Below are 24,240 nucleotides of genomic sequence, written 5' to 3'. Positions count from 1 at the left end.
AGGAGGATACTACAAGACCACCAGATGAGCAGCCGGCGGAGGCATGCCGCCCAACCGGAGTCAGAACGATGCCACAGTCACCACTCTAAGTGGCATCACAATAAGGATGACAATGATGATGACACTGAACAATATAATGGGAAAGAATGTTGGAGAAATATCCCAAATCCAATTGAAAACAGCAGCCACTGGACCGGTGACCTGACAGCTAGTGATTGTGGAAAGTGTTATCGGCAACCTTATGGAAATGTGAACCGAGAGACACTTGGGGTTAAACCGGAGGCCAAGGTATGCAATCGCTTTGACCGGAACCACTTTTTACGTGAGGACATTAGACAGAAGAAAGCTACCGTAGAGAAGAATAAACGTCAACGTATTCAACCAAAAGTTTTTGAAGTAAAGAATCCTAGTGACCTCATAAGTCCGACAGACCGCCCAGGGCCAAACGATTGTTTCCCTAATCAATATGGTCTACGCATCCGAGGCCCGGCGTCAGCCATACGATATCCTCGCCTCAACCAGTCTCTTAGCACCGAAATCAGAGAGCTCAAACGAGTCAACGCAGACGGCATCCAGGCCACCAGAAATGAGAACATTCATAGTCACATTTGTCACCAGACAAACATTGAGACGTATAACGTTCCATGCAAGGCTCCAGGCTTGCCAGGACTAACTGTCAATTGTAATTGCCACTCTCATCCTACGATCTATGTGTATCCTTACCCCTGCAGGGGTCGAGCTCTAGGAATACCTCACCTGAATCCCTGGCAAGTCCCGCCTTACCGGAAGCAGGAGTACAGACCAGACATGAGTAATCAACCGTTCCCTCATGACTTGGCTGCTCGAGGCTTCCCTCATAACCATAAAAGGGACTAGACATTATACTGCGCTTTGTTTTGGGAGTTTTGGAGTTTCTCCCCTGTCTTAGCAAGGGGGCTTTTGGGGAACCAAAGTCCCTATTTTATTTTATACTTGTTATTAAGTCTTACGGGGTTTCTCCCTGTCTTAGCATGGGGGCTTTTGGGGAGCCAGAGCCCCTATTTTCTTTTCTTATTAATTAAATATTTTTCGAGATTTGGTCTTAAGATTAGTGGGGTTCCCCCCACTATCTAGCGAAGGGGCTTTTGGGAGCCAGAGCCCATATTTTATTTTATTATTATTCTGTCTTTTGAGATTTGGTGTTAAGATTCAGGGGGGTTCTCCCCTGTCTAACATAGCGGCTTTTGGGGAGCCAGAGACCAGATTTTATTTCATTATCATTTTTTTAGTGTCTTTTAAAGGTTTTGGGGTAAAGATTTGGGGGTTCTCCCCTATCTATTAAGAGGGCTATTGGGGAGCCAGAGTCCTGATTTTATTGTATTCATTTTTTAAGTCTTTCTTTTTTCAAGGTTTGAGGGTTTAAGGGGGTTCTCACCAGCAAAGCGTCTTTCTGGGAGGTAGAGCCTAATTTTTGTTATTTATTTGATTTTTATTTGTATTTATTCAGCATTTTTTTGTATTTTTTTATTCACTCATTCACCCATTTGTTTATTTTATAGACTTTTTCTTTTGCGGTCAGAGAGGTTTGTTTTTTATTGTTAGTTTATTTTACTTGTGATTTATATAAAAGGTGAATGCACAGGAATTATTCAAGCATAACAAGGCAACCTCCTTCCAAGAAGATTCCCTCTCCAACCTACAGTTCAGCCTTAAAGTCAGACACTGCACCACCACACCTTGTGGAAAAGCAATCCAATTGTCCCAATGGAGTCCCTTTGAGAGGGCAGTGATGAACAGATAGTTGATATGGGGTGCAGCTTGTTCCTCACTTTTGGGGTTACTTCTGAAAAGGTGTGGCCTGTGTTTTTTCATGCATAGACAAGAGTAGTGCTCTAGGAAAAAAAATAGAATGTTGTGGTCTGTTGTGTCGAAAGCAGCAGTTAGGCCTACATCTAAAAGCAAAGAATTACAGAATTAACAGAATATTTTTGACAGACTTTATCCTCCATATTGGAAAAATATACTGTTTTGTCAACAATAATGATAATAAATGTAAATGAGGTATATGCATAATCAATTTTTATAACTGCCTTAGCTAGATTTACACATAAATCCAAATTTAGCCATTCTAGGCCTTTATTTGTTTTTGATGAGGAAACCAACCAATTAAAACCTTATAACAAAAAAATAACAAAAAAATCACACCTGTGTGAAGTGAGGGGTGCTCTTATCATATACAATACATCATCATAGCCTACATCATCTAATTCCGGCCAATCACATCCTATGTCCAGCTTTTAATGTTTGTGTTTACACAAACACTCAAAACTGGCCATTCATTATCAATGGCATTTAATGTTTGTGTTGGGACAATGACGTAAAAATAGCCATTCATTATCAATGGCATTTAATGTTTGTGTTGGGACAAAGTTTGTGTTTACATGCACACTAAAAGCTGGACATAGGAGCTGGACAAAAATTGTACTTGAGTATAATACTTGAGTACATGTGGGCTACTTACTTCACTGCTTATAACTCCAAAACCAGTAGGGATTCCCAACCAAGTATTGAAGATTGACATTTCTGTTTACCATATTTAGTACCATATTTTGATTGATTTGATGTGATCCCAATTTCTTAATGTGGCATTCAGATCAGTGGAGCCTGCCTGTAAAATGACATGGGGGGGCGTGACCAAAAAGTGGGCGTTACCACAAGGTGGGCGTGGCCATGACTGCCAGAAGTCTGTCAGACTTCAGATTAAATGCTCTGCAAAAACTGAGTGATTTCTTCACAGTAGCCTATTCACATTTTTTGAAATTCTGTTTTAGTGGGTTTTATGAGCTGGAAGCCAAAATTGTGTAAAGATAAACACATAAACACTTGAAAACATTTACGGTGTGTGCACTATAATCTATGAAAGTTAAAATTGTTGAATGGAATTATGGAAATAAACCAACTTTTCCATGATATTCAATTTTTTTGGAAAGGTGCTATATATATATATATATATATATAAAATGTAAAGACACAAAAAGTAACAAAAAAGGGAATATTTACTCGCGACCCAAACACGGGTCCGCGACCCACTCTTTGGGAAACGCTCCCACCCTTGTCAGCTGATCACGTGATCGCGCCGCCGCTCGCTCGGTCCTCAGTCAGGAAGCAGAGAGAGAGAGAGAGAGAATCATCCAACATGGCTGCTGCTCACTGACAGGAGGGGAGTTGTTTTGCAACTCAACAGTGAGTCTAGGTTCATCACACTATTAAACCCTCCCAACACACAGACCACCACCACCACCACCCGGCTCTTCGGCTGACTCTGTCTGGGTGGTCCCCCCCCGGTGGTCCTCCCCCCCGGTCCCGGGTCCACTCACTCCTCCAGCCGAGCCATGGCCCAGTGCGTGCAGTCCGTGGTGGAGTTCATCCAGGACTCCTTCGTCCCCATGGTGGCCGTGCTGTGCAGCGAGGATGCGGAGAGGCTGACCCGCAGGAACAACCTGGGCTTCGCCGAGCTGCTGCGGCCCTTCTGCCGCCTGACGTCCGAGGGTGAGTGACTCGGAGCCCGGGGTGGGCCCGTGACTCAGCGCCGGCGGGCGGGCGGCCGGGGAGGGGGGGGCTGGTTGTGGTTGTCACCCCCGGTAAACACCTCTGTTCTGTCTGTGGTGGTTTAACCTTAGCTTTCTGTCTGTTGGGGAGTTGACGTTGTGTTTACACACACACACACCAACCAACCCAGCCATGCTATTATGCTAGCAGTCAGTCTGATGACAGGAAGCCGGTGGTACGCCGGGGTCGGTGCCCTATCGAATTCCGTGATCGCCGCGAAAATAATGGTTTATATGGTTTGTGGTATTTCATTTTTTAGTAGTGGTTCGGAAAAGTACTCGCATTGCACTGCAATATAGAAATACTCAGATACTCTGTTACAAGTAAAAGGACTGGAATTCAAAATGCACTTGAGCAAAAAAAGTAGTTAAAGTAGGCTACCAGAGTAGAAAGTACTACACTGTCAATATTCACTCATTTTCATATGCATACACATCTTTTGAAAATAGCTGGTCTACAAGCTTGTTAGTTGTTTAGCTGTCAGGCTCGATGTTATTGTTGAACCACGCATTGGTTGTCACTCCCAACAGTCTCTTGACATTTGACGTTGCATAATTACACGGGACACCAATTCTCGCGTAACATTTGTTAGGTGGGAACTGAAGCCAGCTCGCTGCTACACTCTCTCTCCTCTCTCTCCCCGGTTGTCTTGTACGACGTGTCACCCGAGAGGACCGAGGGAGTGACACCCGAGCGGCCAGTGTTTGTCACACGACTGCCGTCAGCTTCTAGGGTGGCTGTCTTTAGTTTATACACACCTACACCTATATTGCTGCTTAGTGTTAGCTGCTTGGCTAAAGAGGCTGTGGCTGCAGCCAATGGCAGGCCCAAAGTCCATGTCTCAAGGATTATTATAGGCTTTATACTAGAGACTAGCAGTAACACACACACACACACGCACACACACACACACCTGTTAAAGCAGCCTAGTTGCTGCGGGGACCATTGGTTGTTTTTGTTGTTGTTGAGGCATCATTCAGATGAGCGATCCACTCAACTTGTATGCATTAACATGTTGTAAATAGATTATGATGTGCCCTTAATTGGCCCAAATAAGGATTATTAAATTGAAAAGGAATGGGATAAATGTTTAAATGGTGTTTATTTGTTGACCTAGTAACCGACATCATTCACAAACACTCTAGCGACAAAAGCACCCAACGTCGGGCGGAGAGCAATGGACTTGTTGTTACTGAATCCCTAAGATCTTGTGCATGTCTGTAAACTTTACACTTAAAGGCCATACTAAATAGAAAGCTGTGTCTTTGCACAGAGTGTAATTTGCATGTTTACTGGTGATTTGTGAAACAAGTTACAGCTTGAAGTACAGTAACATGCATAACTGTTGTCTCTATTGCATAAGCATATGTAAGCGTAACACACACAAATGGTGTATTTATATAGCGCTTTACATAGATTGGGTGAATGTTCACCCATTCACACACACATGCACATACACCGATGGTCGAGGAAACCATGCAAGGCACCAACCTGCTCATCAGGAGCAATTAGGGTTTCAGAGTCTTGCTCAAGGACACTTCGACACCAACTACTGGGAACCTTGCGGTTCCTATCTGGCCAGGCCAGGCCGGCTACTCTACCCCTGAGCCGCTGCCGCCCCACTGCTGATGTGTGAAACAAGTTGCAGCTATAAGTACAGTCTTATGCCGAATTCAGCGGTCTGTTATTTCTGGATAATGACCGCTCCGCTCTATAACAGACCGATACCTAATCAAACCCTCGGAGCACCTGCTGCAAGCCTCCACCCTGTTTGATTTTTCTGCTGTTTCCAACATGACAGCCATGCAAACACACACACAATGTCATTTACAGCTAAACATTGCTCTCAAAAATGTTTTTGAAAACATGTGAGCGAGAAATCGACAACGCAGTACCCGAAAATGGATTCTATTTGATCTCAACTCACTTCCTTGTTTTCCAACAGTGCTGCAGCTGGGCAGACGCCAGCCAGCGCGACACTTATGGAATACTTTCATTACCACAAGCAAGGAATTGTCTCGTTTTGTTGTGTTTTGGGTAAATGTATTAATTTATGTATTAAGTTATGTAATAAGCGGGATAATATCATTATCATTATATAATTCACCTTCAGGGTGATTAACCACCTCCGCTTCGCGTCGGTGGTTAAACCCCCTGTCGGTGAATTATCTCCCGACAATGACCACCTACCAAGGCAGATATTATCCCTTACTTACTTAACTACTGTTGTCTATATTGCACAAGCATAAACACAACCCACTTTAAGCCCACAACAAAATAGCAAACACTTCTATACTATACATTGCAACTGCAAAGGATTATTCGTTATTCCATGGTATTACAAAAATCTGCATGCAAGAACCAGTATAATAAATGTTTAATAAATTAAATGAATTGAAAAGGCACGCAGCCTGTGATTGACACAAGTACTTCTGAGATTTCCAATAGCTTGACAGATAGGCAGGCCGACTTTATGATCACCACTACACTTCAGCTTGCTTCAACTTACCCACATTTCAGTGGTTTTCAACCTCTTTCATACCAAGGTCCATTATTTAATATTTATTCTGCATTTGAGTCAGTGAGCCACACACCATTACCTTACCATACCACGCACGTACCATTTAATGAGTTTAGGCCTACTCATACTCCATTTTTAGGTGATAAGGTGACCACTGTTTCAGTGGTCACCTTTTATCACTTAAAACTGGGCAGGACACACACTGTAGTCATCGTTCAATGTTCTCTCATGTATTGTAGCTACAATTATAAAAGACAGGCAAACTATGAATTGTCTATCCTACTAAAACTGAACCATGGGGCTGAATGTGCTAGCTATGGTTTTATTCGCTCCCGTCTGTTTCATCAACTGATTGTAAACGCAACGGCTCTCTCTCTCTCTCTCTGTCTCTGTCTCTCTCTCTCTCTCCCTCTCTCTCTCTCTCTGTATATTCAATTTAGACTACATATATTTATTTGCTTATTTTATTGTTTTGAGGTCTCCTCGATCTGCTGTCAGTAGCCAAGCCAACATTATGAACGATAGGGAAATAGCCCAGTCCCCCTTCCCCTCTCTTGAAAGCAACTGAATGGACTGGACTGGACTGGCTGTGTGTTGAAAAGCCAGTTAGTAGGCTACGTTTTTGTCTTATTGTTATGAAAAAAAGCCGGCCTGCACATCACTACAGTCTAGTCATCACGTTGATTTCAAGTCTCTGACACGGCCACGGCATGCCGTTGAGGAGGGGACCTTCTGTTCTGTTTGACCTAAGCACATATTTATTTAAGCTTCCTCGACCTTGTCAGTGGACCATCAAATTCTCCACACAATATATCTTCAAGCTTTTTCTCCAATATTTATTTATTGCATTTATTGCAACAATCTAAAATAGATTGTAATGGTATTTGTAATGACATATTTTGACATTCATTCCTTTAATGTACGCAAACTATTGAAATGACTAAGTATTTAATGCCAGTAACATTTATTATCTGACGGTTGTCATGTACATGAAAATAATTTGCCGAACAATCAAATAATGTATTCAAATATTACATTAAATTAATTTGTTCCTCGTTCAGTACTGTGCTGCTCCAGCAGTGGGACACGCTCCGTCTGTTTTTCAAAGTGACCATCTGCAGTTCCCACTCAGACTGGAATAATCTAGTACATACATGGGCAACTGGCGGCCCGGGGGCCACATGCGGCCCCCACCATCACTTAATGTGGCCCTCAGGTTAATATCAGAACCCTGATATATTATTGATTTCAGCTGTTACAATTCCAAACATACAAACATGACCTGCTTTAATTGTCTTTTTTTGTGTCTAATGTATTTAAATTTAGTTTGTCACGTTATTTTTCAGGATTACAATAAAAAAATGTCAAACATAATTCAGGATTTCAACTCAAATATAGCAAAAATAGCTGATTTTACAAGCTCAAAGCGCGTCGCAGTGCGACGCGTTTTGAGCTTGTAGATCGGCTATTTTTGCTATGACAGTGGCCCTCTGGAGATAGTGGCCTTCTCCATTGTCAAAGTTGCCCACCCCTGATCTAGTAGAAATGCTCGGTTCTAATACTATGGTAATCATCACTGCTTTTTTCTACCAAAGCGAGGAAATGCTGACGTGTGCCACTATAACGACAGACCTGCAAGTGAAAAACGCCACGCTTTTAAGTCTCTCGATTAGGTATGAATCAATGAACCACCCTACTCCACCCAGAGTGACATTTTGCTGGATAGAAAGCAGCCGTTAACATTAACAACACAAGCAGGTGATAGTATTATGTAAGATTCATTCATTCATTCATTCATTCAACCTTTATTTTCTCTGAGATACATTGAGGGCGGGCATTGCAAGAGTCATAATTCAACAGTGCAATAATAATTATGAAGATAAGAACAACAGTAAAAATGAAATATACAATGTAAAACAACAAGTAAATAACAGTATGAAAACAGCAATAGCAACTTCATTGAAACATTGACAATTTAGAACTAGTTTAGCTAGCAGGTTTATAAATTGCCCCGTGGAGTCCATTTTTAAAGGGCATTGTAATTGATTCCAGCAGGTAAAAGGAGCGTTAAAATAGAAGGCTGTTTTACCTAGCTCGGAGTCGTCTGTGGGTACCAAGTCTCAGTCAAGTTTCACTTTTGTTTTGAAGCACTTGGATTGTAAAATATATGAAAAGCTTATCTCCGAGACAAGGGAGAAGTGTCTTAAGTTCACTTGGAACATTGGCCAGAGGGTGTTCTGTACTGAAGGGGGGAGGGGGGCAGATGTCCTCCTGTGTTTGCTGTTGTGTGCTGGGAGGAGTGTAGGCATCGTGTCCTGAATGCAACGGGTGGCATGCCCTTGATTGCCTCATCCCTGCCTACCAGTGTTTTGAAATGGATGCTGGCAGCAACATGACATGGTACATGAATCAGTTGGACTGAATCCAGTCCACCTGCCATTTTCACTGCAAGTTTCACTCGGTTTGTTTGTGTTCCATTTCATTTCGGGCTGGGTACAGAGTTACTACAGAGAGAAAGTCATTAAGTTGGACTTTCTTACAGAAATAAAGTGGGGTATTTCAGGCAACGTCTTGAGTGAAAGAGACAGTCTGTGTTATTTGTTTTTGTCCGCTTCTTGTCTGTCCAGTCTGGAGCACTTAATCTTATTTCTTAAGGCATGTCTGTCTGTGCAGAGAGCGTTGACAGAGAAGGGTGAAGATCCTTGCCTTGCTTGCTGACTTTGATTAGATGCTGATGCTGCAGACATTATGTTCTTGCCAGCAGGAATTTCCCCATGGCTGCTAGAAGAGAGGCCAGAGCCAGAGTGACACCTGTCATTCACCATTATTCCAGTGCTTATCAAACTGGGTCCATTTCGTTCCATTTGTATATTGTCAAAGTTTAAGAACCACCGTATTGATATTCTGTGCATTCAATTCTTATTTTAAACTTAGTGTCAGTAAAATGGAACATCACAGTTGCAGCATGGAGACTGGGCATATCATGTTTGTAGCAAATTCAACATAAACAAGGTTGAACCAAGGCGGAACAAGGCAGAAAGAGCCTGCTGGTTAGTCAAGTCTTTCACGTCGTTTCACAAATCATACATTAACTTAAGACTTGTTGTTTTCAGTCGTGAGATGATTTTATTTAGCTTTATTTAGGGGTTATTTAGAATTTCTGTTTGGCTTTTAGGCTTCGTAAAAAAAAACGTGCACAGGGCAGATATGACAAATAACTGAAATGTACCAAGAAATTACTGGCATTTTTTTTATAAATGTTATATACTTTAAAAAAGGTAAAACAAATTGCACAAAATAGCTGATCTACAAGTTTAAACTTGCACATCTGCGTTTTTTCAACATGAACACGATTATGACAAAAATAATTGCGATTGGACTATCATGTAATACTTTTGACAACCCTAGCTTTAATCCGCGTGTGTGCGTGCGTGCGTGGGTTGTGTGCGTTTCTCTTACAGGTCACATCCGGGACCCCAACAACCAGGTGCTGCCGGTGAAGAACCTGCGCATCAGCGTCAACAACGTGGTGACGCGGCCCGCCCACTGCACCGGTGCCCTCAGCCCCGCCCAGCGCCGGCTGCTTGGCGACGTGGTGTCCTCGTGCCAGCCCGCCGAGGGGGGCGTGGCCAACGTCATCACGGCGGGAGACTATGACCTCAACATCAGTGGTGAGCAGCAGTGTTGATTTCCTCGTATAATGCTATGACAAAAAAATGTTCGTTGACTCCCTTTTTTAACTGATGAAAACTTAATGAAAACTAAGCTATGATGACTAAAACTAAGACTAAATATGTTGACAATTTCGTCGAATAACGAATAAAAACTAGACTAAAATGTTAGGAAGGGACTAGAGGACAAGAGATCCAGTAGAAGTAATTTTACACTTCGTTGCATGCTGAAAATAGCAGATCTTCAAGCTCACAACGCGTCACAGCTATTTTCAGCAAGTGTAAAAGCAGTCATCACGACTGCATCGTGCATCAAGGCAGTCGTGATGATCGCCCACGCTGGCACAAACATGTCTAAAAGTGTATCGATACCTGCCAACCGAGTAAACAACATTACGCTTTTAAAGTCACTGTCTGTAAACATATTAACCAGTTAACAGTTGCTTTAATATAATTGTATTGGTAAAATGGTCAATTGCCTTCCGTTTGTTAGAAAAGTATTGTAGTTGAAGGCCCTAGTAAAATATACTGGTTCTGTTCAGAATTTATTATCTCATCTTTCCACAAAATAATAGAAAATGCTCGATAGTGGGCTCGATAAGAATCCGGCTCGATAAGCCTGATCGATAAGGTGATCGTTATCAATAAAAATTAACGAGCTCCATCCCTATTCAAGAGACTATGACTAAAACTAAACTAAAATATTGCTGAAAAAATCCCTACTGGTGGTGAGAGTGAGCGGCCTTGTTCAAACCATGATGGTTATATATATATATATATATATATATATATATGGATATGGATATGTATGCTAATCAGACTCAGATTCTGATGCTGATTACTATTTTCATAATCTGTACAAAACAAGCAGCATGTTGCTTGTCCAGGCCTTGACACAAATAAGATTAAATTGATGAGCAAGAAAAATGTATAAAAAAGTAAGTTCCAAATGAACCACGGCAATGCTTCAAATCACCTGTAGAGGGTAGAATACACCAAGGAGTCACCAAAGAGTGTTGACCAAGGGTTTTTGTTGATGTGATCTGACTTGCTTGTCATTACGTCGCCATTGCTTCTCTGTTGATGTTTTGTTTTATTACATTTTTTCCCGTCCACTCACCGGAATGCACGTTGGGTAAGAGTGCTCTGCAACCAATTCAGAAACCAAACCCCAAAGACAAGACTGTTGCTATTCTCTGTATTAAAGGGATTGTGACATTTTTTTAAAAAAGTGTTATTTTTTAAGTTTTCTGAGCTCTATTGCACCCAAAAAACTTTTAAACATTCAGTATATTTTCTGTGGTCTGGGGTTTTCTGGCTCAAACAAGTGCTTAGATTTTCCTGTGAACTGTGATGTAAGAGTCCACAAGTCCCATATATGACACAACAATTTGCCAGCAGATGTCACTGTTGAGGCCCGTTTGCCCGTTTTCTTTGCAGCTCAAAAGGCTTCAGAACACACAGAGAAAACCCCAGGCCACAGGAAATCCACTGAATGTTCAACGTTCAGGTTGTGTGTGGGTGTAATTGAGGTCATCAAACCTAAAAGAAAAACGAAAAATAAAAATAAATTAAAACTAATGTCATGAAACCTTTAATGTCCCTTCAGACGAGGAGCGAGGGACGTGACGCAGGCGTTGTCGCCTGGATCAGCCACAGGTCTGCTCATGAGGGGCGTGAAACGAGCATGCGCGCGGCAATTTCAAGGGACCGAGCCTGTGAAAATGCGCTTGCGTAATCGCCCCTCAACTTCTCCGCACATCCAAAATAAACGCAAGCCTCTCATTGAAAATGAATTACTAGGCGTGTCATTCGCTCCCCGTCTGAAAAGGCCTTTAGCAGCAGTACTGTAGCTGTATTGGTCCAAGCGGTCATTGTGGTATTACTCCCCTGTGGCTGTTCTCCACATACACCCCCCCTCCCCTCCCCCCTAGTGTTATTGTGACTGTAATAGTCTAATCTGTCCAACGGTCACGCCAACCCAGCCATCATCATCTTAATGAAACTCTATGTACTGTATCCACTACCCATAGGTTAAATTCACATTACTTTTTGCTGTTGTTTGTTGCCTAGTACATCAATCCCCCGCTTATTTAGAAATCATTTAAAGGGGATACACCACTGTGAAATGTGTACCTTAGATATATTTAGTTAATTTGTGACTGTCGAGTGATGCAAAACATTTTGGTTACACGGCATGCTGCTGACTGTGAAAATGGACACAGTGCAATCCAAATGGAACCAAATGTTGATTTGGTTTCATTTGTACACTCATAGTTATCGGGGTCTTTGAACCATAGGGGCTGTTTTGATAGATATAAGCCAGTAAACACTGAATGGCTCTCAATAGAGCGTCGCAGTCCTGCCCCCGACGAGCGGCCCGGAAGAGAATTTCCCATTCATTGTTTTTCAAAAGTATTTAAAGATCTGTAATCCTCAGACAAAGCCAACTCGTCTGCTGACAAATCATGACAATAAACAATTTTTGTTGGGCCGAACAAATAATTAGAAAGAAGAAAAACAGGGCAGGGTAAAAGTACCCTAAACGTTTTTTTAGTTTTTGAGTTTTTCTTCTTTCTAATTATTTGTTCGGCCCAAACACTTGTTTATTGTCATGATTTGTCAGCAGCCCAGTTGGCTTTGTCTGAGGCTTAAAGGTCTTTAAATAAATACTTTTTGAAACGTCTGTGGGAATAATGAACGGGAAATTCGCTTCCAGGCCGCTCGGCGTTCTGAGAGGGGACGATCTATTGCAGCTTGCCCACTGCTACATCCAGGAGACCACTTGGGGCCGATCAGAGCTCTTTCCTATAACACAGCATGTCCTTCCTGCTCTCTCACCTGCGGTTGTCTGATTGGTTAAAGGTGGTGTAAAGTGATACTTGTGTGTGTTTTAAAATAAGTGTCAACTAGTTCTATATTCTGAATCTGACGTGTTTGTTCAGTAACAGGAGTCTCTCCAGCTCTTTAACACATTTTGTGCCCAAGACGTCTGTGGACGTCCTTGGTATTACCGCACGTGCATAGCCCAAGACGTCTGTGGACGTCTTTGAAAAAATATATATATGTATATTTATTTATTTTATTTTTTATTTTTATTAAAAAAAAATCAAAACAATGATTTTTTTTTTTTTTTTATACGTGGTGCCAAAGTTTGTGTTTTCGCCATTGAGAATGCATTTGGCGTTTAAATTAAATAACTCAAACTATAAAACATTTCAAAGTAAAAAGTACCAGCATGTGTCTCCACAGTCAGCTGAATTATAAAAAATGTGATTTTCTAGGTGAAAGTGATTTTGGGCAGTTTTGCATGGGCTCTCAATGTGTAAACAGGAGATCTATTTTCAAGGCGGGATGCCAATTTGATCCAATCAGGATGGGGAACTCATACAAGGACACAGGGTGAACAAGTGAAATTGGAAGAGACACGAAGAAATGAGCAGACAAAATGAGAACTGGAACACTGAAATTGAAACTGACAGGGTTGACACTATGTCTGAGAGTTCATATTCTACTTGTCCAAAGGTCATGCCCACTTGCCCAAAAAGTAAATTGTCCATTATAAAATTATAGGTAAAATTTGAATTTAATGGATTGCATTTTCTTTTACACTTATTTTAACGCTTTTGACATTTGTCATACCTCAATTTCTATGCCAAATACCTAGTACATAGCTATGAATATGACTATGGGTTCACACTTTTTATTTTTATTTTTATTATTTTATATTTTTAACACATTCTTTCAGAATAGAGACGTTTTTTGGACGATTAAAAAATAAAACAAACCCCAAAAAACACCACAGGGGGTTATTATAAAGACTGTTAATTGTAGCAACAGTGAAAACCGCACATTATAGGTAAACAGTGCTCTTATTTTACATTCCACAGACCAGGAGACAGTGCTCTCTGCTTTGGCCACGTTCAGGTGTTTAGACAGATATCTCGTGTTGTTTTTATAGACTGTTGCGGGCAAGCACTTGCCCGGTAGGGCAACCTGAAACCTGCCCTAAAGTTTTATTTACCTGCCAGGGGCAGGTGAGCAACCCTTGGTGTCACTGCCTGAGCTGATAAATGGGTATCTCCTATGTGGTTGACAATGGTGACCTGACCGCTGACCCATTTGAAAATGTATTCTCTATTTTCTCAAGAGCTGGATAGACGGAGAGACTCCTGTTACTGAACAACCACTTTATATAGCAAAGATTTCTATCGGAGTACAGAGCTTCACGCAGAACGTTTTCCACAAAAAATAACGGATATCACTTCACCCTGCCTTCACACTACTAGGGACCTCTCTGATGGCTAATGGAGATGTGGTCGCTAACATTAACACCAGCCCTGGCTCTCTCTTTCCCCCTCCCTCACTGGTCAGATCGCTCCCTTAAAGCTAGCGTGCCCTGGTACGCAGCATGGAGGGACACGCTAACGGAACTGAGCAGCTCCAAGCATTACACAGGTACTCCTGTCCTCCAGGGGGCGTACAACAACTCCTTTCTCCAGCTTAGCTCACTTCCTGCACTCTTCTTCTCCCTCCTAGATCCACGTAGCCGTGTTGTTGTCCAAGCGCACAGTAAAATCCTCAGTGCTAATTTAACTCTTCGGAGTGTACAAAGGAGGATGAGGGGGTGCCAGAGCCCCCCCCCCTCCGGCAAAATGATTGAACACTCAGGATTTCACTGTGCAGTCTTTCTCTTTCCTCACTTCTCTTCTGACAAGGTGGTGGGACTCTCTAAAGCCTTAGATTGATTTGTTTTGTATTCTTCTGTGTGCGTTTCCTGTGAGTGAAATGTCCGTTGCTTTTAATGCAAAGTGGTGGCTCATGGCATGAAAGTAAATATATATATATATATATATATATATATATATATATATATATATATATATATATATATATATATATAGCTAGCGGCTTGGGGGAAAAAGACCAAAGCAATGTTTTGTGAACAATATTTGTGAACATTAACTCACTTTTAGTCCAAACTACGATCCAGGACTTGAATGGGCCCAAACTGATGTCGCTGACATCTTTTGACGTCAACATTATAGAACTAAGTGTAAATGGGAGGCAGCTGATATACTGACACATAGAAATGACTGACACATAGAAATGATAGAATGATGGTGTGTTTGTAATGGTCTGTCACTAAGATGGAATCGAGAGGAGTTCTAGGTCTAACAATGTAAATCGTTAGACCTACAGTGTATGGTACCCTGGTTAACTAAAGAAAGAAAGCTTAATGACATGGAGTTTAACTGGATAATGAGATTCCCAGACCAATAGGGTCGCCGATGCTGTGAGCCACCGTCTTTGCCTCATTTCGGTGTCACTAGACCTTCGTGTTAGAAGTTCTTTTCCATTTATTTACCAAAAAGCTGCGACGCTCTCTCTGCTAACATCTGTTTGTAGTGCCGATGCATCACATGATCGCCGTTGTCGGAAAGAAACCTCCAATCTCAGTGTTTTAACTTTGTTTTTTAACCCATTTAGGCCTGACAGCGAAATTAAAAAATATCTTCTAAATCCTCCAGTTTTCTGAAATAAATATTTTCACGATTTTTCAAAATTAGCAAGCCTACAAGCTCGTAGCGCGCCACTCGGTGGCGCGCTATGAGCTTGTAGATCTGCTATTTTTCAATAGCTAAATTATAACATAATGTTTAAAATACCAAAAGGGGTTCCCGCCCAAAATGGGTTAAATGAATGCCCTACTAAGTCATACTACAGTGTCACACAAAAAACAGCATATCTACAAGCTCAAAACGTGGCACGAGACGACACATTTTGAGTTTGTATATCGGCTATTTTTAGTTTCTTTTATTTTTTGATCATTTTATCAGAATCCTGAAAACGAACTAGATTTTGACATTGGCACTGCCCTCAAGATTCAATTCGATTACGATTGACCAGGTTTCGATTCTACGATGCATCGCGGTCCATCACACTTTTCTATTATTACTTCACAACATTTTTGTCAGTCAATACAAGCAGTCAGATAACAACATATTTAATTTAGAATTATATGTAGTATTTGATTAGCGATGGTCGATTATGTCACGTTGCAGATTCGTGCACGGCCGAATCGCGATGCATTGCTGAATCGATTATTTTTGACGCCACTATATTGGATGTGAGGTTTCCACCCGACAGTAGCGGTACGTAGGTATCTGTGTGAGTCTTGCACACGGAGAGGCAACCAGAGGTGGATTATTTGCTGTAATTTCTCCCTTCTCGGCAGCAGGTGGTGACTCATCTGAACATCCAGAACACATTGACGTACATTCACGTACATTCATAACATATATGACCTACTTGATGATACTCCAGGGATCGGTCCCAAAAAACGTGATTGGAGCACCTCGGCGTCACACAAAAGCATGCCATAAAAAGTAGCAGATCTGCATGCTTCCACACGTTGCGTGTAGCGGCACATTTTGAGCTTGTTGATCTGCTGCTTTTCATTTATTTTATATATATTTTTTTTATCCTAAAAAGTAACTGTTTTAGACATGACGTTTCCCCCTGACAGACGATGTAGGGTTGAAGTGGTTCACTGCTTGCGTTTTCGTAGAAAGTGACGCCACATATCAGCAAACAGAGGGACGCCGCCTGCTGACACTGAACTGAACCGCCTTCAGTTCAGTGTCAGCAGGCGGCCTCCCTCTGTTTGTGCTCGAGTGCTGCTGAGGGCCCTCGCTGTGAGAATATGCGTAGCTGTTATTCATTCATTGATTCTGTCTAAAGATGGAGCCACTGTACTGCTGGCTGGCTGGGGAAGCTGTCCACTGCACAGAAACACACTTGATGATGGATTACATTTAGGTTGTCTCGGTAATTGGGTCACGCCCAGGGGAGTCTTCTCCTCAAGGACACTTTGGATGGTTGCACTGGGACTTAACCCTTTACAGTGAAGACATGAATCGGTGGTTTTCAACCCATGTCATGCCAAGGCCCATTATGTATTCGGCATTTGATTTGAGCCACGGACAACCGTTTTGATGAGATTTAGCCTCTCTGACCCAAAACTAAAATATTTTGTTATCGTTCGATAAGAATTTGTCCCATTTATCCCACCATAGGAGAGATATCACGCAAAAGTTGATCAAAATAACGATTCTTCTAATTGTATAGACTTTTTGTAAATGAAGTAATGCAGATGTTTAACAATAGTTTAAAGATCTAAGTGTCCATTTGGTTACCAACTCCTCTTTATCAGTTAGCCGGGGACCACCTGGTACCCCCTCAAGGACCACTGGTGGTCCCTGGACCACTGGTTGAAAACCACTGGACTAGACCATTGGTTCCAGGGGATTCCATGGCGTTTTCAACAAATGTTGACAAATCTTCTCATGGGCATCCCTGAATGGATGTCCGTGTCCAAATACATCAATTGGCTTCTGCGGTAAAAGTATATTAAGTACGAATATACACAAGCCCTGAAGTACTCAATTAAAGATGCTGATCCAATAATGTAAAATATTAAATATGTCTGACATTTCAGTCTCTTTTTCAGCAGTGGAAGGTTTTTGTCCTTTCTGATTTTGTCAACTATTTGTGCATAGAAAAGCAACAGCATCGTGCCGCAGAATCAATTTTGTTTTACCCCTGCAATAAATCTCAGCTTTTCTGTGACCTGCGATTATAATCAGATCTTTGTTTTCTTTCCCCTTTAAAATTGTCATCACTCTCTGATTCACTTAAATTGATGAATTGTCTATGATTGATCGGTGTGTTTCCTCGAATAGCCTGAACTGTTTTGTGATTGTGACGGTACAGTACGGGCTCTTCTTCAGGGATGGTGGGTGTGAGTTAACCTGGAAACCAGACGACGGCTAGCCGTGTGTGTGTCCAGTCTACGTGTCTGTCTGATCTTCTCTCAAGGTGTGTGTGTGTGTGTGTGTGTGTGTGTGTGTGTGTGTGTGTGTGTGTGTCTTTCTAGCGAACACGCCGTGGTTCGAGACCTACAGAGAGAGCTTCATGCAGTCCATGCCCGCGTCGGACCATGAGTTCCTCAACCACTACCTCGCCTGTATCCTTCTGGCGTTATGGAGTGATATAGGCACACTGAGTGCACTGCCAATTAAAAACTAATAGGCGGGTGCACTCCCGGTGGATCGTATATCGTTACGTGTGTGTGAGAGAGACGGTGCAAAAGTAACTAAATGAAACATACAAAGGATATGAGGTGTGTGAAGTCTGTCAAATCAGTGACTCTGTGCTTAGTGTTGTGTGGGGTGTTGTAGATCAACGGTTCTCAAACTTGTCAATAATTATTTTTGAACTGGGGACCGCACCATTTAAAATATATCTCCGAGAGGGTACGAATACTGAAACTTTACTAAATCTACAGCTTGCAGGGCCTTGTCTTCATATGTTACTTACATCAGGAGGTGGATAATACAGAGCTTACACCAATTTACACAATTTTGGCCTTGGACGTGTATACAAGTCTTTAGGGCTTTTTTATTGATATATATTTTTTGTGGGCCTCTCCTTCTGCACCGTACTCCTTGCTGTTTCGCACATTCGCCTTGCCGTTCACTTCCTTGTTTACGGCTCAGAAAGAATGGCTCGTATCTCCTAATTTAGGGAACTCTCCATGGTTTTGACCAGATGGGCAATGTTCTGACTTCAGCATGCCTCTCGTTTGGAATATTAACGCTTCTAGAGAGACATTAGCGTGACCAGCGCGAGGTAAGAATGGAACATTATGCCTACCGGTTTTGGTGGGGAACGGAAGTGGGGGACCTTTCAGAGTAAAATCTGCCATATCTGCTGGCACTCTGGCGCTTATATTTTGAAAGATGCTGGCAGCATCCATTGTGTTAGCAAATGTGTACGTTCCTTCCATAGAGACGTTTAAAAACATATTGTTAAAAAACAATTAATTCTGTCACGTGTGGAGTCCTTGACTTTGGCGCCCCCCGCAGGCCTCCTGGTGGTGTCGTCCACGGAGGCGGTCCCAGTGGAGCAGTTCCTCAAGCTGTCCCAGGAGCAGCACCGCATCCAGCACAGTGGAGACTACACCAACCCCAAGTGGTTCATCCCTAACACGCTGAAATACTACGTCCTACTGCACGACATGAGCCAGGGAGACGAGCACAGGTACACACACACACGCACACACTCACACTCACACACACACACACACACACATACACACACACACACACACACACACAGTGGACAAATATTGTCCGTTTCCATCCCCTGCTGTGAATTGAATGAACTCTGAAAGCGGTGAAAGCGACCCTGTATGTGTCTGACTGTCTGTCCGGCCGTCTCTCTAGGGCAGACTCGGTGTACGAGGACATGAAGCAGAGGTACGGCGTCCACAGCTGCTACCTGCTGAAAGTAAACTCACGCACGGCCGCGGCCGGGGCAGACGAGCAGATCCCCGACCCCTGGAGCCAGTATCTCCACAAGAACAACCTCCACAGCCAGGTAATGATCTCCTGGAGTCTGTCTGCATGTTCTGCCCGTGTCCCCTAGGGTAGGTAGTTGGGTACCCTCACAAAAAACAGGCAGTAATACTGGTCTCTGTACTGCCCTCCCCATGGCCAGCGGGGGTGCCTGATGGAGGGGAAAGGAACTGGTTGGAATAACGTGTTCCTTCCATGCACTACGTCCAACCGGGGAAACTCCCCCCTGCCAGATGAAAAGAAGCGGCCTGCTCACTCCTCATGCATTGAAGGAAGCATGAGGTCAGTCCGTTGCTCTCCTGGGGAGAGTCTCCCCAGGTTGGCAGAGGGAGTGTAGCGCTCAAGAGTATTTACACGTGACTAGACAATTGACACTGGTAAAGCTGTCAACGATTACACATTTAAGTTGACGGTTAATTGTCACACAAATAATTGCGATTAATGATTTGAATTATGGTTTTTGTTAAAATTAGTATTTCTGTTTGCCTTTTAGGCTTCGTAATCACAAATTCCACAGGGCAGATATGACAAATAACTTAAATGTACAAAGAAATCACTGACACATTTAATAATTTTTTATATTTTTTATTTCCAAAACATTTACAAAATAGAAATAGTTCATCTTACAAGCTTACAACACGTGGTGTTTATCGTGAGCTTGTTTATCTCTGTGACTGTCAGACCTCATCTGATATGTAAAGTTCTTGTCTGCTATGATATGATAATAATTACAATTTCATTTTTTTTTTTAATTTCAAGGACCACCATAACTCTTGGGAGTTACAGACCTGTAAGGGACCGGGTCCATTTGGAACTCCATATAGGAACTGTTAATGTGAACTGTTTATTTTGAATTATTATTTTATTTATAATCTATGAAATTATTTTGAGAAATGTTTCGAATTTGCTTTTACTTTTGGGAACTTGTCTAGATCTTTTGGGAATAAAAATGGGTCTGGGAGTCCTCTGGATAAGGTGCTATATACACTAAATGCAACATCCCCCCCACCTCTATTTTTGTGTATGTTTAACGCTATAGGACACGTATGAGGAGCCTGCTTCAGCACCAGACGCCAACGACGCCACTGCGGTGGAGAATAACGTTGACACAGCTGATGGTGATTGGCCCGAGTCAGCGGAGAAAGGTCGGTGTGCACATAGTAGCAGCAGCAGCAGCACTTAAACTGGAAACCAGCACGCTTACCTACACATCTGTGCATTTACACAGGGAGTAATGTTCTAGTCCAGGGGTTCTCAGCCCGTGGGTCGCGACCCCTCGGGGGGTCGCCAAATTATTTTAGGGGGTCCCCAAATTATTTTCAAAAAAAAAAATATATATATTTTTTTTTTTTTCACGATTTTTCAAAAATAGCAGACCTACAAGCTCGTAGCTCGCCACTCGGTGGCGCGCTATGAGCTTGTAGATCTGCTATTTTTCAATAGCTAAATTATAACAATGCTTAAAACACCAAAAGGGGTTCCCGCCCAAAATGGTTTAAGGTTATTCTAGCAGTCAATTTATATTGGGGGTCGGGAGGGGGCGGGGCGGGGGTCTCCCGAGACATTGCCAAAGCATTTCCGGGGGTCCCCGGCCAAAAACGTTGAGAACCCCTGTTCTAGTCGGACTGTGAAAGTGGCTTAGAGGGCTTTGTCGACCGTCTATACGGGCGAGGGTGATAATAGTCACTGCACGTACTCCTACGGGCAGGGTTGGGAATGGGAACCTGAGAGAGTACAAATACAAATACATTTTGTACACTCTCAGTGAAATTAAAATGTTTGTGAACTACTGGTATAGTAATTGTACAGAGCGTCGCAGTACCTTGCAAAAGAAAATTCCCATGCATTTTTTGCAGTCATTCAGTGTTGATTTTGACAGCACATTTTGATGTAGTTTTTAGTCATAGTCTTTTGAATAAATAAAACTCCATTTAGCTTTAGTCATTTAGTGATCTGGAATGTTTTACTTGTAGTCTAGTTTTAGTTTCGATTTTAGTTGATTAAATCTGCAGTTGATTTAGTCGACTGAAAACAGCAGATCTACAGTACAAGCTAAAGATTGTCTATTTTCGGAGAGTGACACCTGCAAACAATCAAGCATAAATGACATGACTTTGTTCTACTGGATCTCTTCTACACTAGTCCCTCCAAGTTATTTTGTTGTTGACAAAATTGTCAATACATTTAGTCTTAGTTTTAGTCATCATAGCTTAGTTTTTGATTTATTTATTTTTTCATTTTCGTTAGTGAAAATAGGTAGTCGACGAAATGTGTTTTTGGTCATAGTCTTAGTTGGTGACGTGTGTGTGTGTGTCCGTGTGTGTCCGTGTGTGTGTACTGTGAACAGACACAACGGTGTCCAACAACACAGACCATGGCCACCCTCTGCAGCTGGGCCCGGTCCCGGGCGACCCCACCAGCCTGGACGCCTTGAGGGTGGCCTCCTCGGAGGCCAAGAGAAGCTCGCTTGGGGCTGGTGGTCCTCTGGGGGCGGGGCCTGGGACCATCAGCAGCAGTCACGGGACGTGTCTGACCCTCAACGACCACGACCGCATCAGGCAGTTCATCCAGGAGTTCACCTTCAGAGGCCTGCTGCCTCACGTGGAGAAGAACATCAGGCAGCTCAATGACCAGGTAACCACACCCATAGAGTTATAATGGATCTAGAGTAGTGGTTCCCAAAGTGGGGTCCGGGGACCCCCAGGGGTACTTGAGGGTTAGCTAAATTAACATTAATTTTACAATATAAATTGGCGTTCCAGAGATAGAAATGCCATTCAATGGGGGGTCTGAGGTCTCTGTGTGACTGGCCCGGAAAACCGTATCAGCTCAAACTGTCACAAACGAGAACGAACGACTTATAACACGGCCCTTATTGTTATCGCTCTACGATTATAGAAATTGGGACCTAAATGGTTTCAGTTTCAATCTCAAGCCGTGAACGACACGCTCTCACTTGAAAGTCAACAACATATAAGAGTCTTCGTTCGGGGTTCGCCACTGCATCACTGGCCAATTTTGCCCACAGCTGGTAAAAAAAACGCAGACTTCAGAAACGCACAGCAAGAGCGTGGTCTATCGGAACACACTCTTATTAGTTACCGTGTGGCTGGCTCTGACATGCATGATGTAACCCGTCATTAAACGTACGTCATGTGATGGCCTTGCAGCCACGTTATGTCTTGTGATGTCTATTTATTCACTGTTTGAGCGGAGAGAGAGCACGTGCATTCTACATAATATACGTGCATAATGAAGTATTTATATTATCGTCTCTGTCGGGTGGAGAATACCAAACGACTCGCCCCTTTACCAACTCGCCCCAGGCGTACAGCCGGCGGAACTGCGCAGCCTGGTATTCCTAAAGTAACCTAAGTAAATTATGCTTCGTCCGTATACTGTATATACGGACGTCGACGCTAGGTGGCGTCATATCCCAGGTCCGTATATATACGTACCCCAACGTATACAACGTTTATAGGTCCATCCCAACGAATTAGAATAATCTGAAAGAGTTCATTATTTGCCATAATGTAATACAAATAAATAAACTTTCATAATATATTTTAGATTCATTACAGAACAACTGAAATAATTCAAGCCTTTTATTGTTTTAATATTGATGATTATGGCATACAGCTCATGAAAATCAAAAAATCCTATCTCAGTTAATTAGAATATTTTACGAGACCACTAAAAAAAATATTTTTTTAAACGAGAAATGTCGACCATCTGAAAAGTACTTTTGAACAAATTATTTCATCAATGGGGCGTGGCATGGAGGTGATCAGCCTGTGGCACTGTTGAGGTGTTATGAAAGCCCAGGTTTGCTTTGATAACAGCTGTAAATTAATTTGTATTGTTCATTCTTATGTCTCACACCTTCCTCTTGACAATACAACCAAGATTCTCTGTGGGGTTTCAGGCCAGGCCAGTTGGCTGGTCAGTTAAGCACAGTAATACCATGGTCAGTACACCAGCTACTAGTAGTTTTGGCACTGTGGGCAGGTGCCAAATCGAGCTGGAAAGGAACATTAGCATATCCATGAAGCTTGTCAACATACTGAATCACAATGTACTCTAAAAAGATGGCTGTGTTGAAACCATTGTTACAGTTTCACAGTGTCAGTGGATCAACACCAGTCCAGCAGATAACATGGCCTAAATCATCACTGTGTTTTGTCATGTCCATGTCTCAACACAACCATCTATTATGATATTTTACAGCACTGTGTGCTTCAGTATGTTGACATACCAATTTTATCCACCTTTAAAACTCATTCAACGTGCCACATCCCAAACGTTTCAGCTCGAGACCCAAAAGATAAAGTTGATGTCTCCCCTAGTGAAAAAATAATAGCATTGATTGATTGATTGATTGAAAAATGTATTAACAATTTGCAGAATTACACTACATTTCAAGCACAAACTCAATACAAAGGCTGTTAACTGTGAGTGGACGACCCAATTAAGCATTACACTTGTTTTCAATAGGGTCCACAATGTTCAATTCATCAAAAACATTTAGAGACGTACAAATAGACACTTCTATATAGACAAAGGACAGAACAGGAATTCATCATAAAGGAGGTAAAAAGGGAAAAGAAACATATACAGTGAGGGAAAAAAAGGGGTTGGCGGTGGGGGGTTTTCACGTTCAGCTCCGTTCATTTGTTTGTTTTCCTTGGAGGAGCTGCGTTGGGTCCCCAAGTCGGCTCCGTGGCCGTACCTTGAGTTGGCTGTGTGGCCGTGACCATCTCTTGTGTTGTCCTTGCGTTGGGTCCCCAAGTTGGCTCAGTGGCCATACCTTGAGTTGGCTGTGTGGCCGCGACCGTCTCTTGTGTTGTCCTTGCGTCCGTGTTTGAGGGATTCCGATTTTACAGGGGCCAGTTTCGAATTGCAAGCTTGTAAATCGTCTATTTCCACTTCCGCTTGATCTATTCTATAATTAGTCTCTCAAGACAGACTGTTGACAAGAGGGTGCTGTTTTTCCCTTATTTTTTGACAATGGGCTCTCAGATTGTTCTATAATAAACAG

General features: G+C 42.4%; 1 protein-coding gene across 1 annotated transcript in view; it reads left to right on the top strand.

The window, feature by feature from the left end:
- The first annotated feature begins 3,142 nt into the window (after window positions 1-3,142).
- Window positions 3,143-24,240, top strand: part of trappc8 (trafficking protein particle complex subunit 8) — a 91,607-nt gene continuing 70,509 nt past the window's right edge. The window contains 8 exon segments of the mRNA XM_079506029.1: window positions 3,143-3,528; window positions 9,571-9,780; window positions 14,155-14,238; window positions 17,720-17,809; window positions 18,711-18,885; window positions 19,071-19,224; window positions 20,242-20,347; window positions 21,550-21,836. Of these exon segments, the coding sequence (XP_079362155.1) occupies window positions 3,372-3,528; window positions 9,571-9,780; window positions 14,155-14,238; window positions 17,720-17,809; window positions 18,711-18,885; window positions 19,071-19,224; window positions 20,242-20,347; window positions 21,550-21,836 (1,263 nt within the window). The 5' untranslated portion in view covers window positions 3,143-3,371.

This window comes from Electrona antarctica, assembly GCF_951216825.1.
Source record: "Electrona antarctica genome assembly, chromosome: 7".
NCBI lineage: Eukaryota > Metazoa > Chordata > Actinopteri > Myctophiformes > Myctophidae > Electrona > Electrona antarctica.
This window is presented reverse-complemented; position numbering and strand designations above follow the sequence as displayed.